At 37.2% G+C, this 18,557-nt stretch overlaps 1 protein-coding gene across 5 annotated transcripts in view; it reads left to right on the plus strand.

Annotated features, from left to right (window-relative positions):
- Positions 1-18,557, plus strand: part of Usp34 (ubiquitin specific peptidase 34) — a 186,190-nt gene that overhangs the window by 87,403 nt on the left and 80,230 nt on the right. For all 5 annotated transcript variants that reach the window (XM_051200494.1, XM_051200497.1, XM_051200495.1 and 2 more), the window contains 6 exons: positions 1,218-1,318; positions 1,538-1,747; positions 15,036-15,161; positions 16,983-17,105; positions 17,232-17,315; positions 17,673-17,759. In XM_051200494.1, the coding sequence (XP_051056451.1) occupies positions 1,218-1,318; positions 1,538-1,747; positions 15,036-15,161; positions 16,983-17,105; positions 17,232-17,315; positions 17,673-17,759 (731 nt within the window). The remainder of the gene's footprint in view (positions 1-1,217; positions 1,319-1,537; positions 1,748-15,035; positions 15,162-16,982; positions 17,106-17,231; positions 17,316-17,672; positions 17,760-18,557) is intronic.

Here is an 18,557-nt window from a genome sequence, read left to right on the forward strand (position 1 = left end):
CCACAGAAGTATAAGAACCTGAGTTTGGACTGCTGGAGTATTAGCCAAGTATTAGCAGTCTTGACTACAATCCCATCCCTAGTGAAAAGGCAGACAACCCTCCTCATAGAAAAGTGTCTACCCAGAAAGGAGAGTTCCACATTCAGTGAGAGACCCTGTCTCTAAGAATAATGTAGAGAGTAGGAGACACACAAAGTATACCTGTGTCCTCGACAGGCCCATGAACGCTCATGTAGACTCAAATTAATAAGATGGAAACCCATGTTGCCCAGAGAACCCTTTTTAGATGCTCCTTGTTTATCCTATTCTGGTAAAAGTCTTTCTAGTTCCTCCTAACACTCCCTTGCCTTACGGACTTGTTACTCTGGATACTTTCTGTCATCCTGTCTTCTTCAGCTTATATATGAAACTTTGTTTGTTTGTATTTTGGATTGTTTCTTTTGGGAGTCTCAGTATATGGCCTTGGTATTCAATATGTAGACCAGACTGGCCTCAGACTCAGAGATCCACCTGCCTCTGCCTCCTGAGTGCTGGAATTAAAAGTGTGTACCACAGGCTGGGCAAAGAGCCGAGTAGAGCAGCACACACCTTTAGTCCTGTCACTTGGGAGGAAGAGGTAGATTTATCTCTGAGTTTAAGATCATCCTGGTCTATGTAGGGACCTGTAGACCTTGCCTACATAGTGAAACACTGTCTCAAAACTAGAAAAGCTCATGGAACCTGGTAACTGAAGCATAAATTGTGAGGTAGGGGGAGGTAGTGGGAACTGAAGTCAAGGGGAAGCAGCAAAAGACTCTGAGGCATTCTTAAAACAGATTAACTATACTGAATTTATTGAATAAATCTGTTGGTCTTTTAAATACTAGTTTCTTGAATAAACTGATAGAACTTGAGTAGTTTTTTTTTCTTCTCCATATAAGCATTTAGGTTTTAATTTTATAATGTTTGCTCTGTTTTGTTTTTGTTGGAAAATAACAGTAAGTGTTCAGTTGAATAGCACATGCTGGTTTCTTGTGCACCTAATACATTCAGTAATCGGATTTTTCTGTTTTCAGTCTTGAGGGAAATGCAGTAAGTACCAAGAAAGTTCTTGTCTTGTTAACATGTGTAACTCTGGAGTTATATTGAAGTTTAATGAACAGTGGACTTATTGCTGCATTGTATTATTGTTAGCGAATTGCATTAACAGTTTATTTTTCTTTTCTGTTGTTTTGAAGGTGGCCTCATGGGGCCTGTTAGGATGATCTCATCTGGACATGAATTAACAACAGACTATGATGAAAAAGCACTTCATGAGCTTGGTTTCAAAGATATGCAGGTATGTATATAAATGGTGGTTTGAGTTTTAGTTATCCCTTGGCTCAGATAGTTAATAATTGAATAGTTGGAGAAAGTCTAGTGCATTGAAATTTTAAATGAAAGTCTAGTGCATTGAAATTTTAAATGGAGTTATATTGTACCTCAATTTTATTGTTGTATTAAATATTTTTTTCCTATTACCCTTATTATTTTGTCTATTTTTCTTTTTTCTTTTTAGATGGTATTTGTATCTTTGGGTGCACCAAGGAGAGAACGAAAAGGAGAAGGTGTTCAACTGCCTGCATCTTGCCTCCCACCACCTCAAAAGGACAACATTCCGATGCTTTTGCTGTTACAAGAACCTCATTTAACCACTCTCTTTGAATTATTAGAGATGCTTGCTTCATTTAAACCACCATCAGGAAAAATAGCTGTGGATGACAGTGAGGTAATGATAAAATTTTTCCCCCATATTTTTGTTAAGAAATAATTTTCTAATCTCTTAACATTAAAGCCTAGGAGCCATTTTTGTTTGTTTGTTTGTTTGTTTTTTTGAGACAGGGTTTCACTGCGTATTCCTAGCTATCTTAAAAGTCACTTTGTAGACCAGGCTGCCCTTGAACTCAGAGATCTGACTGCCTGTCTCCCAAGTGCTGGGATTATAGGTGTGCACTACCTTCACCCATCCTAAGTAACTTTCATTTGTTTGTTTTGTTTTTGTTTTTTCCTTGAACCATTTGCTGTTGATTGACTGTTACATGCTTAATTTGACCTAAGCATATTACAATGAAAGTATTGTTTACAAAGATGATCAAAATAGGCAGTTTGAGGCTTCATTGAATCAGCTGTGGAAGACAGCTGGCATGCCTTATAAGTATGCTAACAAGTAAATATTTTCAGATAAAATAGATTTTAAGGATATAATCTGCCATACATTTAATTTTAAGGGGAACATAAGTGGAAGAAAACCACTTGTATGTTGTTTGGTTTGATGTGGTTTCTGTGAGACCATCTGAATTAAGAGGATGAGAAAGAACCAGTTAGGAGATGAGAAATGATCTGGATATAGCAATCTCATCATTTTTATTGTTATTGTGTTCTGTTTTGATAAAAAGCCTTAACTTGTAGCTCAGTCTGCACTTAATCCTTAGAGCCATCCCTCCTGTTTGAGCCTTCTGAGTGCTCTGGTAACATGTGCCACCATTTGTAGTAGCAGTCTTGATCTTGATTGCTTCTTTGTTTGTTAGTTGGTTTTAAGGCTCCGTTCCACATCTCAATTTTGTGGCAGTCCTCCTTGAGGATTAGCAGTCTTACCTGTAAGTCTCTTATAAACAGTTATTTGTGACGAGATTAGAGCTAATAAATAGAACTTGGAGGGTGATGGGAGAGTAGACTGAAAAGATTGAGATTGGAAAGAAAGGCAGGCAGAGTGAAATAATGTAACTCTTTTGGGTCATAGGAGTAATTTCCGTATTCAAAGTAAAGAATAATTTCTTTAATAATAACAGTAATTTGTAAATAATTTAAACAATATTGAAAGATTTTAAATAAAGGCAGATTCATATATTCTAAATGATTTTTTTATACAAAGTTTGTTTAAATATTTTAAGTAAAGTGTGTTTGCTTGGCAAGTGTCAGAGTTAGTAAGGTAGGAACTGTTACTTCCCTAGAATAGGATGGTGACTTTAGACAAAATGTGATAGGAATAAAATCACCTTGTGGTAGGTTTAAAGGAGAACAAAGTGAACATTTAAGGTGGAGGACATATAAATAGCATCTGGTTTCTGGCTTGAGCAATTAGTGTGATTCCATTTGAAATGAAGAATGGATGTTTGGGAGATAAAATTGAAGACCTCGAGGAAACAACTTAAATTCATATGTTTCCCTGCTTCCTCACTTCATATTTTGTAGCCTGTGCTGGCCTCCCAACTCATTCCTACTTCTGTCTACTGAGTGAGTTTACAGCCCTCTCTGCTATGCTTGTCTGGAGTTTGTTTTTAATCCAGTAATGACTGGTAATGACTATTCTGAGGTCTTTATTCATATATCTTATTGCAAACAGTCACATTTTTCAGATTTTCAGAAAAATGTTGGTAAAATCATGGCTTTATTGTATATTGCTGGCTGTTGTTTTCAGCATTTTGAGACAGGGTTTCCCTATGTATCCCTGATGTCTTTGAACTTCTTATGTAGACCAGTCTGTCCTTGAACTCACTGAGAACTGTGTTTGCCTGCTGAATGCTGGAATGAAAAGCATGTGCCACCATAACCTTGGCTATATTACTGTTTTTGTTTTGGTTCCTTTTTTATTTATTTGTTATTTGTTTGTTTGTTTGTTTGTTTATTTGAGACAGGGTTCCTCTGTTTTAACAGCCCTGGTTATCCTGGAACTTCTTTCGTAGACCAGGAGTGACATCTGCCTCTGCCTGTAATGAGTCTTTCTCTGTCCTGCCAGCCAACTCCCATATTACATGCAGATTTATTATTAATTATTGTAGCTTGGCCTTAGCTTAGGCTTATCCCATTAGCTCTTACAACTTAAATTAATCTGCTTTTATTAATCTACATTTTACCTTTCATCTTACACTTCCTGTTTTCTCTCTTTGTCTCCTGGCATCTCCCATGACTCTTTATTTTCTCCTCCTATTTCCTCTCCCTGCCTGGAAATCCCGCTTATACCTCCTGCCTACCTATTGGCTGTTTAGCTCTTTATTAAAACAATCACAGCAATATGTCTTCACATCCCACATCTACCTTCCTGAGTGCTGCGATTAAAGCTTTGTTTCGGTTCTTAAAGAATGTTTCCTTGGTGTGTATTTGTGAATGGTGTTATTATTTTGTTTGTTTGGGCCTGGGTACAATAGTACATGCAAAGGAATCCTGTACTGCATACCTTGGTGTCTGTGGGGCACATTCTTAAGAAAGCTCTCCTTGGGCTGGAGAAATGGCTCAGATGGTAAGAACACTGTCTGCTTTTCCAGAGGTCCTGAGTTCAATTCCCAGCAGCCAAATGATGGCTCACAACCATCTGTAATGAGATCTGGTGCCCTCTTCTGGCATGCAGGTGCTTGTGTAGGAAGAATACTGTTTATATAACAAGTAGACAAAATCTTAAAAAACAAAGAAAAAGGGTACTGGGGATGGGGGGATTAAAGGCATTCGTAACTATTCCTGGTGTTCTATATAGAACAAAGAGGAAGGAACAAAAATTTTCATGTATTGACAGAAAATGTGTTTTTGTTTGTTTTTAAGCTGCTGATAGGAATGAGGAAAGGCATGGATTTTCTGAAAAGTGAATGTCATGTTTGAAGATTGTGAACATAGAATGACTCAAAATATAAGGAAAAGTGGGGAGGTTGTAGTCTACTGTATTCAGAAAATGTATACTACCGTTGCAAGAGTATGAGAACTTGGTAGTTTATAATGAAGTTTAGGTGATACCATGAAAGTTAATACTAGAGAAAACAAAAACCCAAGGTCTTCTTTACTAGTCAGACATACACAGTAAAAGCCCTATATTTTTACTTAGTCTATACTAGTGTTACTCAACAAGTAATCCCCAGCATTGATCACAGAGTTTACCTGCCACTAACAAGATCCAATGAAATACTTGTTTAATCAATGAAATGTTTTCTCTGTGGTTTAGGCCACACTCATTATGTCTTATACTGTAGGTCTTTTAAATTCATAACAGGACCCTAGCTACATAAATTTGGTGAGTTTTCTTTCTTCAAATCTATTTTTATATATTTAAAATTAAGTCTTTCTGTATGTATCTTTAATAATGGTTAGGTACATTTGTTTGTGTATCTCTGTTCTTATGTATACATTCTCAGAGGACAACTTGTGGGAATGAGTTCTATCCTTATACCATGTATGTCCTGGGCTCTTAAGTGCCTTTACCAGCTAAGTCATCTCACACCTCTAGTAGCCCTCCTTCCTTACCAGCCTTTTAAAGAATCAGTTGTGAAGAAAAGGGTGGGTTCAGCTTTGTTTTTTGTTTTTGATTATACTATTTGTTTGTGGGGAGGGGGATACACTCATGTGTCACAGCACAGTTATGGAGGTCAAAGAACAATTGGCAAGAGTTGGTTCTGTTTCCATTGTGTAAGACCTGGGGATGAATGAAACTCAAGTTTGGGGCTTGTAGTAAGCACTTTTCACCTAGAGAACAGTTCAGGATTCAGTCTTAATTATGGAGCTCTCTGTGACATTTACCCACAGATCCAGAGGAATTACTCTGGGATTGCCTCAGTTTCTTCATCAGGACAGTGAAAAGGCCAAATTTACCATAGATTCCCAATTCTAAAATTCCCTTTTCTTCAAAATACAGTTGTCATATCTATATTTTCCTCATTAACAAATTCAACTGGGGAATGAAAATACCTGAAAAACATTAAGTTGGAACTCAGGTCATCAAGCTTGCAGTAAGCACAGTTATCTGCTAAGTCATTTTCTGGCTTTTGTTTAGATTTTTCAGAGTAGATCTCCTGTAGTCCAGCCTGCTCTCAAATTTGCCATGTAGCTGAGGCTGGTTTTGAACTCCTGATCTTTCTTCAGAGTTGTTTGTTTGTTTGTTGTTGTTATTGTTGTTCCTGGACAGGATATTGCTAGATAACTCAACTTGACTTTCAACTAAAACTTCCTGGCTGCTGGGATTCTTTAGGCACCCACCACAGCACATGTGCTTACCCATACCGTTTATAAAATGGGCTTGTGAAAACAGATAATGGTGTGTTTATTGATCCTAGAACCAAACCCCCACATACACAGTAGTAACACTCCATACTAGGTTAGACAAATGATTCTGTCAATAGATCTTAGTTATTTGTAGACTATAGACATAACATATTTCTTTGGTATTCCATCCATTTTATTAGTCAATCATTGTAATTGAAGCAGTAGAAGTATAACAATAGACTTACATTCTCTGATTCTCTGGAAAATACCAAGTCACTAGGTTGTATCTTTTGCTGTACATTTTTTCCTGCAGTAGTATCTTAATTGGGCAGTGAATGAAAAACTTGCTTTTTAAATGAACTTTAGGAAACATCCTTTTTCTTTTTGTTTGTTTGTTTCAATTTGTTTTATCAAATAATAATGGCAGAAAGTAGGCTGAGTAAGGTATCTCTCCATATAGAATGGGCTCCTCAAAGTCAGTTTATTTATTATAGCTAGATCTTGGTCCCACTGTCAGTAGCCTCATATACTGCCCCAGCCACACCATTGTCATCTGTATTCAGGGACTCTATTTCGGTATTATTCAGGCTCCCCATATGTCAGACCTGAGTTAGTGATCTTTCACTAGCTCAGGTCAGCTAATTCTGTGGGTGTCCCCATCATGGTCTTCACTCCTCCCTCACTTCAATTGTACTCCAGGAGCTTGGTCCATTGGTTAGTTGTGAATTTCTGCATCTGCTTCCATCTGTTTCTGGAAGAGGGATCTAGCTTCTCTGGGGTTGTGGATTGTAGGCTGGGTATCTTTTGCTTTATGTCTGGTATCCACTTATGAGTATGTACTATATTTGTCTTCTGGGTCTGTGTTATCTCATTCAGGGTGGGTTTTTCTATTTCTATCCATTTGCCTGCAAATTTTAGGATGTCATTGTTTCTTACTGCTGAGTAGTAAGTACTCCACTGTGTAAATGTACCATGTTTTCTTTATCCATTCTTCAGTTGAGGACCATCTGGGCTGTTTCCATGTTCTGGCTATTACGAATAATGCTACTATGAACATAGTTGAGGAAATATCCTTGTGGTGGGAGTGTGCCTCCTTTCGTTATATGCCCAATGGTGGTGATTCAGGGTCTTGAGGTAGACTGATTTAAACTTTTCTGAGAAATTGCCATACTGACTTCCATAGCGGATATACAAATTTTCACTCCCTTCAGCAGTGGAGGCGTGTTCCCCTTTCTCCACATCTTCTCTAGCATAAACTTACCAGTATTTTTTATCTTAGCCATTTTGATCACTGTAAGATGGGTATCTCAGAGTGATTTGCCTTTCCCTGATGGCTAAGAATGTTGAGCATTTCCTTAACTGTATTTTGGCCACGGGAGATTTTTCTGTTGGGAATTCCCTGTTTAGATCTGTATCCCATTTTTAAATTGGATTATTTGGTACTTTTGTGTTTAGTTTCTTGAGTTCTTTGTTATTTTGGAGATCAGCCCTCTGTGAGATGTGGGGTTGGTGAAGATTTTTTTCCCATTCTGTAGGGAGCCATTTTGTCTTGTTGACCCTGTCCTTTGCTTTACAGAAGCTTGCCAGTTTCAGGGGGTCTTCTGCTATTGGTATTATATTTAGGAAGAGTTTTCCTGTACCAATGTGTTTAAGTGTACTTCTCACTTTGTCTTCTATGCAGTTTAGTATGGGTTATATGTTGAGGTCTTTGATCCAGTTGGAATTGAGTTTTGTGCATTACGATAGATATAGATGTATTTCCATTCTTCTACATGTCAACATCTAGTTATACCAGCACCTTTTGTTGAAAATGCTTTTTTTTTTTCCATTTTATATTTTTAGCTTGGTCAAAAATCAGCTGTGGTGTGGGTTAACGTCAGGGTCTTTGATTTGACTCTACCTGTCTGTTTTTATGTCAATACCAAGCTGTTTTCATTTCTTTAGCTCTATAACAGAGCTTGAAGTCAGGGATGGCGATGCCTCCAGATAATCTTTTTTTTTTTTTTTTTTTTTTTTGTACAGGGTTATTTGAGATATCCTGAGTTTTTTGTTTTTCCATATAAATTTAGTATTGGTCTCTCAGGGTCTGAAGAATTGTGCTGGGATTTTGATGCATTGAATGTGTAGATTGCTTTTGGTAGGATTGCCATTTTTACTATGTTAATCCTACCTGTTCATGACCATGGGAGATCTTTCCATTTTCCAATGTCTTCTTCAACTTCTTTCTTCAAAGACTTGAAGTTCTTGTCATTTAAGTCTTTCACTTGTTTGGTTAGAGAGTTATCCTAAGATATTTCATGTTGTTTGTAGCTATTGCTAAGGGTAGTGTTTCTTTAATATCTTTTGCAGCCCCTTTGTCATCTGTATATAGGAGGGCTACAGATTTTTTTTTTTTTTTTTTTTTTTAATTAATCTTGTGTTCTGCTACATTACTGAAGGTGTTTGCCAGCTTTAGGAGTTCCTGGTAGAATTTTTGGGGTCACCTATGTATACTATCATATCATAAACAAGTACTGAAAGTTTGGCTTCTTTCCAATTTATATTCCCTTGAACTCCTTTTGTTGTCTTATTGCTCTGGCTAGGACTTTGAGTACTATATTAAATAGATATGGGAAAGTGAATAGCCTTGTTTTGTTCCTTATTTTAGTGGGACTGCTTTGAGTTTCTCTCCATTTAGTTTGATGTTGTTCATTGGCTTGCTGTATATTGCCTTTATTTCTTTGTATCCCTGTTCCCTCTAAGACCATTATCATGACATGGTGTTGAATCTTGTCGTCTTTTTCAGCATCAAATGAGATGATCATGTGGTTTTGTTTTGTTTTTTTTTTGTTTTGTTTTGTTTTTCTTTTTCCTTTCAGTTTGTTTATATGATGGATTCATTGATGGATTTTTGTATGTTGAATCATCCCTCTATCTGTGGGATGAAACCTACTTGATCATGGTAGATCATGTTTCTTGGACTCGGTTTGCCATTATTTTTTCGAGTATTTTTGCATCAGTGTAGTTGTGTCTTTGTTTGGTTTGGGTATCAGGGTAACTTTAGCCCCTTTAGTTTGCTCTGTTTCTGGTTTGTGGAACAATTTGAGGAGTATTGGTATTAGCTCTTCTTTGAAATTCTGGAGAATTCTGCACTGAAACCTGTAACGAGTATGGGTTTTCCGCCTGCCGCCGCCCGGTCTTGTCCTGCTGCCGTGCCAGCCCCAAATAATACACAGAGACTCTGTATTTGATACAATACTGTTGGCCCTGTTACTTGTTTCTTATCGGCTAGCTCTGCCTTAATTATTAACTCATTTCTGCTGATCTAAGTATTTCTCTTACCGGGGAGCCGGCGGCATACTGCTTTCTCCAGACTCTCCATCTTGGCTCCTCCTTACTCCTTCCTATTTCCTCCTTGTCTCCTAGTCCCTCCTATCTTCCTTTCCTATTGGCCAACAGTGCTTTATTATTAACCAGTATGAGAAACATATACAGAATGACATCTCCCATCATCTCCTCTTTTCTGTCTAAATAAAAAGAAGGGTTTTAACCTTAACATCACAAAATATATTACATAACAGTTATCAAATAAGAATCACAGTTAACAATATTTAGTCCATTAACATTTATCAAGATTTAAGAAACTATTCCATCATCTATTCCATCTTTGTGAGTCTAAAGTCCTATATGTAACTTATCTTTAATACTAAGGAAAACTGTAACCATAACTCTCTGTCTTCAAGTCCCTCAAAGACCACAGAAAGATAGTATAAACTCTAGAAATGACAGAGACAACTCACTGCCTGGTCACCCAAAGTTCTTTTGTAATCTTCCATCTTCAGCCCATAGGCCATAGTGTGTCTGGCAGACTCTTCAGCAATGCAGGAAACTTTAAAGTGTCTTCTTGTATTGGCAGTTTATCAGTCACTTTTCTCTGTGTCCTGCATACTGTCTCGCAGACTCTTCCATGAAGCAGGAACTCTGTAGCAATGTCCATCGTGAATCAGCAGTCACTTTTCTGTGGGCCCTGCATGTCCAGTTTATATAGCACAAAGTCAAACAGTCCAGACAAGAGCAGTATTTTGTCCAAATGGCTAGTCTTGCCATATTGGAAGTAAACTCCATAACGTGTTTCTTTAATGTCCATCTTCCTTTTTGATGCACGTGGTGTTACCAGGAGCAATTATGTCTCCTTGTCAAGTAAAACCCTAAATCATTTTAAATGCCATATTCTGTAGGTCTTTGAAAGGTTTGAAGAATTCCTATCTATCTTAAATACATCTCTGTGTATCTTGAAAAACCTTACTAAACTCTAAGCTTTGACTATCATAGGTAATTATCTATAATCTGTACTACATTATACATTGCATTTCTAAATGAGCTATACAAACAAGAGGAGAAATATACATATGACAAAATTGACCTTAAATTGTATCAATAAATGAAAATCCATTCCAAAACAAACTATGCATATCTATATCATAATTCCCTTTTTACCTTTAAAAAGATATTGGTTGTGATCCTTAACCATTTATAACCAAGTCCATTTAAATGAAAACAAACATTTATAAACAATATTTGGGAATTTGGGTGTCGTTCTTTCCAAACTACTTCCTGCCGATAGGGGGCGCTGTCATGGGGATCCTAAGAGGATGCAGAAATCCTGGCTGTAGTCTGCAAGGCTGCCTTGTTCAAGCTGTTTTGAATGTTGGATCACCAGGAACACTGTTTCAGGGGGTCTGGCTTGATCAAACCACCTTAGTCTGGAAGGAATCCACAGCTTTTCATTTCCTGTTGAAACAAAAATAGAAATCCTTTTCCCCAGTAACTTGTCCTTGAACTTAAATGTTGGAGTCAAAGCATTTTTAAAATATATAAATTGAATTAATCCAGCAGCATTTCCTTTATCAGTTGTTATTTTCTCAGCAGTCAAACAATGCAGAGACAACACAATAGCATACAGTAACCAGATTCTCTCTGAGCTTTTCATCTTTACGTGGCTTTATTACTCTGTTTATTTTACTTTTAGTTTTTCATTTTTTGACATAGGGTTTCATTGTGTAACTCTTATCTGTCCTGGAATTCACTCTGCATACCAGGTTTACTTTGAAATCACAAGAGATCTGCTTGCCTCTGTCTCCTGAGCACTGGGATTAAAGGCGTGTGCTACAACACCCAGTTCCTCTTTGTCTCTTTAAAACCATTTTTTTTTTCATGTCTACGTATATTTTAAAACACACTGTAAACCTTTAGAGGTTTTTCTTAATATGAATCTGTCTTTACTGTAAATCTTTATCTTCGTCTGGCCACAAGTCTTTTATCTGGTAAACAACAACATTGCTAAAATGAAAGTCACAGCTGTGTCAGCCGCGGTTTACCAAAGATGATGGCGGGTACTTTTACCCGCCAGCACAGAAAGCTGTGCTCACCGCCTTGGTCTGCGCTGCCACCCAGAAAGCATTCTGCAGGCTTGGAGATATGGTCACTGCCATTGCCATCTCTCATACACACCAATAAATTGTTAGCAGAGTTTCTTGAAAGCCTTGCGGTTTTTTGCCACTTATGCTGAGTCAGGAATCTTCCCTTAAAGGAGCCACGCGAATATCTGCTTGTCTCTAGCAAAGCAGAGTTCAACTGAGAAAAATGCTGATACCAAGAAACCTTGCTTGTCTCTGTTCTGTTGCTTCTAAAACCCTTTTTTAAGCTTTTGTTAAATTTTAAGTGGAAGTTCTTATTAACCACGTGGGCGCCATTTGTAACGTGTATGGGTTTTTCCGCCTGCCGCCTCCCGGTCTTGTCCTGCCGCCATGCCGCCATATAACACACAGAGACTCTGTATTTGATATTATCCTGTTGGCCAGTTACTAGTTTCTTATCGGCTAGCTCTGTCTTAATTATTAACCCATTTCTGCTGATCTAAGTATTTCTCTTACCGGGGAGCCGGCGGCATACTGCTTTCTCCAGACTCTCCATCTTGGCTCCTCCTTACTCCTTCCTATTTCCTCCTTGTCCCCTAGTCCCTCCTATCTTCCTTTCCTATTGGCCAACAGTGCTTTATTATTAACCAGTATGAGAAACATATACAGAATGACATCTCCCATCAGAAACCATCTTGTCCTGGGCTTTTGTTGGTTGACAATGTTTAAGAACTCCTTGTATTTCCCTATGGGTTATAGGTCTATTTAATTTATTTATCTCATCCTGATTTAATTTTGGTATGTGGTACTTATCCAGAAACCATTTCCTTTAAATTTTCCAATTTTGTGGAGTACAAGGTTTTTGAAGTATGACCTCATGATTCTCTGGATTTCCTCAGTGTCTGTTGTTAGGTTCCTTTTCATTTCTGATTCTGTTAGTTTGGATAGTTCCTCTCTGCCTTTTGTTTAGTTTAGATAAAGGTTTGTCTATCTTGTTGATTTTCTTGAAGAAGCAACTCTTTGTTTCGTTTTTTTTTTTTAATTTTGTTTTGTTTCTCTCATTTGTTGGTTTTTAGCCCTTTATTTGATTATTTCCAGCTGTCTACTCCTCCCTGGTGAGTTTGCTTCTTCTTGTTCTAGCACTTTCAGTTCTGTTAATTTGTTAGTGTGGGATTTCCCCAGCTTCTTCATGTGGCATTTAGTGCTATGAATTTTCCTCTCATCACTGCTTTCATTGTGTCCCATAAATGTGGGTTTGTGGTGTGGTCATTTTCATTGAAGTTTAGGAAATCATTAGTTTCTTTATTTCTTTTTTGATCTAATGGTAATTCAGTTGATCATTATTCAATTTCCTTGTTTTTGTGTGCTTCCTGAAATTAGTGTTGTTGTGTTCTGATAAGGTACATTGGGTTATTTAAAAAAATTTTTTTTGGGGGGGGTTATCTGTTGAGGTTTGGCTTTGTTACTAAGTATGTGGTCAATTTTTGTCAAGGTTCCATGCAGTGCTGAGAAGAAAGTATATTCTTTTGTGTTTGGGTGAAATGTTCTGTAGATGTCTGTTAAGTCCCTTTGAGTCATAACATCTGTTAGTTCCCTTATTTTTCTGTTAAGTTTCCATATGGCCAACCAGTCCTGTGGTGACAGTGGAATATTAGTCTCTCACAATTAGTGTGTAGGTCTTCATGAATGATTACCTTTAGTAATGTTTCTTTCAAAATTGTGGGTGCCCTCGTATTTAGGGCATAGATACTCAGAATTGAGAGTTTATCTTACTGGATTTTTCCTGTGATGAGTATGAAATGACCGTTTTAAATCTTTTTGGTTGATTTTGAAGTCTCTTTTGTTACGAATTAGGATAGCTATACCAGTTTGTTTCTTAGGTCTATTTGGTTGGAAATTTTTGTCACAGCCCTTTACTCTGAGGTAATGTCTGTCTTTGAGGTTGAGGTGTTTTCCTTCTATGAAGCATGAGAATGGATTCTGTTTTTGTTTGTACCCAGCCTGTGTCTTTTTATAGGAAAATTGAGTAAATTTATATTAAGGAACATTAATGACCACTGTTTGCTAGTTCCTGTTATTTTTATTTTTGTTGTTGGGGGGTGGCATTGTGTGTGTATTTCCCTTTGGGCTTTGTTGCTATGAGATCATCTTCTGCCTGTGGTTTTGTAAATGTAGTTGACTTCCTTGGGTTGGTGTTTTCTTTTTAGTACTTTCCATAGGGCTGGGTTTGTGGATAGGTATTATTTAAATCAAATTTTGTCATGGAGTATCTTGTTTTCTCTGTCTATGGTGATTAAAAGTTTTGCTGGGTATATTAGTCTGGGCTTGCATCCATGGTCTCTTAGTTTCTGCGTAATGCATAATCTCCTGGTTTTCATTGTTTCTATTAAGTAATCTGATGTTATCCTGATGGGTCTGCCTTTGTATGTTACTTGGTCCTTTACTTTTGCAGCTCGTAATGTTCTTTCTTTATTCTGTATGTTTTGTGTGTTGATTATTATGTCGTTAGGGGACTTTTTTTTTTTTTTGTGGGGGGAAGGGTCCAGTCTGTTTGGTGTTCTGTAGGCTTCTTGTATCTTCATAGACCTTTATATAGAAGAAAGTTTTCTTCTATGGTTTGTTGAATATATTTTCTGTGCCTTTGAGCTATACTTTTTTTTTTTTTTTTATCCCTATTATTCTTCAGTTTGGTCTTTCATGGTGTTTCAGATTTCCTGGATATTTTGTGTTAAGAATTTGTTGAATTTAACATTTTCATTGACTGATGAATCTATTTCCTCTATTATATCTTCAGCACCTGAGAGTCTCTTTCTCTTCTGTCTCTTGTATTTTGTTGTTTATGCTTGCATTTGTGGGTCCTGGTCATCTTCTCAATTTTTCCATATCCAGAATTCCCATGTTTTGTGTTTTCTTTATTGCTTCTATTTCAGTTTTCTCATCTTGGACTTGTTCGTTACTTATTGGCTTTCTTTAAGGGATGTATTGATTTCTTCCACTTTTGGTTTGTCTCTTTCTCTCTTTTCTTTAAGGGCATTTTTCATTTCCTCTTTAAGTGCTCCCCTACCCCCAACAAGACAGGGTTTCTCTGTATTGCTTTGAAGCCTGCTCTGGTACTCTGTAGACCAGGCTGGTCTTGGACTCATAGAAATCCACCTACCTCTGCTCCATAGTGATGGGCCACAAATGCCTGGCCATAAAGTTATTTTTATGGTCGTTTCTTTCTGCTTCATCTGTGTTGGCATGTTCAGGTCTGTTCTAGCCCCACTAGTTTCTGTTGATGCCATATTGCTATTTATGTTTTTGAGTGTACTCTTACTTTATTGTCTACCTAGCTTTGCCTCCAATAAGTTTTTGTGAAACCTGTGGTTGAGGGGGTCCCTCTCCCTCCAATGCAGTTGGAGGCTGTGTCTCTGGTCATTGCTCTTCAGGTGGAAGCCGGCCCAAGACTCAGGTGTTCTTGCTGAGAAATGTCAGTGGAGTATGGCTGGGACACAGTTGCTCTTTTCTCAGAAGAACGTCATAGGATAGCTTCTGAAAACCACTGCTGGGAGCTGCTGCTGTGGTCTCTCCAAGTGGACACTTAATTGCTCCAGACTCTGAAGTTTAAATTTGTATTTCTTGTGATGTATCTTGATAAAATGGTTATTCTTATTTATGCAGAGTTTAAAATGTGAAGAACTTCATCTTCATGCAGAAAATCTGTCAAGGCGTGTGTGGGAGTTGCTGATGCTTCTTCCTACATGTCCAAACATGTTGATGGCATTCCAGAATATTTCAGATGAACAGGTGAGCTCACAAAATTTTCTACTCCTTTATTCGATGTCTGTCTGCAGAGGTCACTGTTGGATTTCCCTCCACTCCATGTGCTCCCCACCTCCTTGTCTCTGACTCTTTTGTCACTGAACATGTAACTTAATTAGGCTTAGTTGATCTTTGAGTCAAATGTATCCTCCTATCTCTGCCCTGCCAAGGTAGTAGTACAGACATGTGATAGCTATATCCAGCTTTTTCAAAGGGTGCTTGGGATCCAAACTTAAATCTTTACACTTGTGTGGAAGGTATATTATTAACTCAGCCATCTCACCAACCCCTCTTTTGTTAATTTAATAGGAAAAAAGATGTCAGTTTACATATCCATATTTTTTTGTTATATAACATACTAAATAAAATATGAAGGGTCTTTTGTTAAATTGTCTTTAGAAAAATGGGAATTTTCCTTGTTAAAAAAGATTTTATTTTCTGTGTACATAAGTATTTTGCCTACATGTATGTCTGTGCACCCAGTTTTTTGTCTGGAGTATGCAGAAACCAGAGAAGGGTGATAGATCCCCTGAGACTGAAGTTATGGATGGCTCTGAGCTGCCATTTGGGGTGCCAGTAATTGAATCCAAGTCCTCTAGAAGAACAATAAGTGCTCTTAACTGCTGAGCTATCTCCAGCCTTGAATTTGCTTTTTGTTAAAGAGGCTTTAAAAAAAATTGCTTTGAATATTTCCTTTTAACAACAAAAGTAGTAAAGTTTAGATGAAGTGACATCCACCAGACTTTATTTTTTACTTTGTTATACAAATCAAATGACATAATGAGGATAACAAGGTGGACATTTAATATGTTTGACAATTTTCTTCTGTGAGTACTACTCATAGAAGAGATACTGGATTTCATTGTAAGAATGCCTATAAAATGATAGATTAGTTTAAAAAAGAGTTGTCAATCTAGTGGTGGTTGTGTATGCCTTTAATTCCAGCACTCAGGAGACCCAGGTAAAGACATAGGCAGGCAGATTTCTGTAAGTTCCAGGCAAATTTGGTCTACTGAGCCAATTCTAGGACAGCCAGAGCTTCACAGAGAAACCCTCTCTCCAAAAACAAAGCAAAAGAAAGGTTTATGTTATTACTTTCGATGATGTATTCTTGTGTGTGGGCGTGTGCACTTGAATAGAAGTGCCTATTAAAGCAAAAGAAGACTTCGGATTCTCAGGAGCTAGAGTTATAGGTGGTTGTAAGCCATCCTACATTGGTTCTGGGAACCAAACTGAGATACCCTGAAAGAGCAGTATGTATTCTTATACTTGGTCATCTTTCCATCCCCAACATTACTCCCTCCACCCCCAACCCCTATCTTTGGAGACAGTGACTTACTCTATAGCTTTGACTGGCCTGGAACTCATCAGAGATCTGCCTTCCTCCACCAAGTACTGAAATAAAAGCTGAGCACCACTATGCCACTTATTATCTGATTTGCCACACCTGAACATGAGTTCAGAATGTCTGACATCTCAAACTGCTTGAATTTAAAAGGATTGGCTCTAGAATGTGATTAGTGATCACTTTAGTACTAACATTTCAAAGCTTCATGTCATGCAAGCAACATTAGATAATATATAGAGAGTAGAAACAGCAATGATGAATAATTTGTACTTTAAACATGGTATTAGTGCCATTCCTGATACTTGTATTCTTGCATTTAAATGTTTTAAAGTATTTGTATTTTGTACTAATGTTCATGCTGTTTATATCAATGTTCATTTCTGTGAGTTTCAGGATTTTAGAGAATTATCTTAGGAAGTTGTCTTGATAAACAGTAATTTTTCTTTTTGTAATTTAAGAGCAATGATGGACTTAATTGGAAAGAACTTCTCAAAATTAAGAGTGCTCATAAGTTGTTATATGCTCTTGAAATTATTGAAGCACTAGGAAAACCTAACAGAAGAATAAGGAGAGAGTCAACGGTAATTACCATTCCATTGTTCTCAGTAAAGGCTGCTTTACTCCAGCAGATTTCTAAATATTATTTCATTGTAGAGGAAGTTTTTCTTCTGAAATCTCTCTTATTTATGTTTTTGCCTTCCCTACAGGGAAGTTACAGTGATCTTTATCCAGATTCTGATGATTCAAGTGAAGACCAAGTGGAAAATAGTAAAAATTCTTGGAGTTGCAAGGTTTGATCATAATTGTTTTGGAAAAGATTTAGAAAAAGTACTTTTTGTGTTGTAAAAGTCATTTTAAGGCTATTTTTCAAGATTTCTTCTAGTTTTAGGTTTTTGAGTGTTTGCCTGCATGTATGTGTATGCACCACTTTCATGCAGACCTTATGGGGGCTAATTGAGGGCCTCACTGAGGGCTGCACTGAGAGACCCTGTCCTAACCCTCCCCCAAATTATTTTTATTATTTGTAGACAGTGATTTCTATTAAACACAGATTTTTTACAAATGCTTACTAAGTCAGCAGAACAGATTGTAATTATTCTGTGTAGCTGATTTTTCTTCTTTATCACTACCTTCATGATTGCTTACAGTTTGTTGCTGCTGGCGGGCTTCAACAGTTACTAGAAATATTTAATTCTGCGATTCTAGAGCCAAAAGAGCAGGAATCATGGACTGTGGTAAGTAAAGGTATTCTTTTCAACTAATTATATTATCTTATTTCATTCACTTCTGTTTCATTGGCAAAGTAACTTACTGTATACTTGATTTGTAATAAAGTTGATTAAGACATAGTAGAAAGTTAAAAAAGATTAGATAATGCATTAAAATTCTATAACTGAATGAAGCAAAAGGCGAAAGTTATTTTTGGTCTGTGAAGATGGCTGAGTGGCGAAAGCATTTGCCATGCAAGCCTGAGGAACTGTTCAATCACTGGAAACCCTGTAAGGGGAGTAAGGGGTGAAAGAAAAAAACAAAAAACTGACCTCTGCAATGTTGTCTTCTGACCTTTACTCATGGTTGCTCAAGTCTAATCCTTACCTAAACACAGGCGCTCATATGCAATAATAAAATTTAAAAGATAGTTGTATAGGTTTTGTTTTTGTTTGAGAAGGCTTAGTTGTCCTAGAACTGCTCTGTAGACCAGGCTGGCCTAGAACTCACAGAGATACACCTGCCTCTGCTTCTCACGTTTTGGGATTAAAGGCGTGCACCACCACCGATCTAGGTATGTTTTTAACACACTTGAAATGAATAGTGCTAAATTTAATTACTCAAATATTAGCAAGTTAATAAGTCATTCTTTCTTAGATTGAGTAAATTTATATAGTTTTAAAGTTTTCTTGCTTTCTTTGAGGTTGTAGTTGTTTGTCTTTTAAATCATGGTCTCCCTATTTCCCCCAGACTGTAACTTCCTCTGTACTCAAGGCTGGTCTCAAACTTTTGATATTCCTCCCTTGGCCTCCTGAGTGCTGAGA

This window comes from Phodopus roborovskii, unplaced genomic scaffold, assembly GCF_943737965.1.
Source record: "Phodopus roborovskii unplaced genomic scaffold, PHOROB, whole genome shotgun sequence".
Taxonomy (NCBI): domain Eukaryota; kingdom Metazoa; phylum Chordata; class Mammalia; order Rodentia; family Cricetidae; genus Phodopus; species Phodopus roborovskii.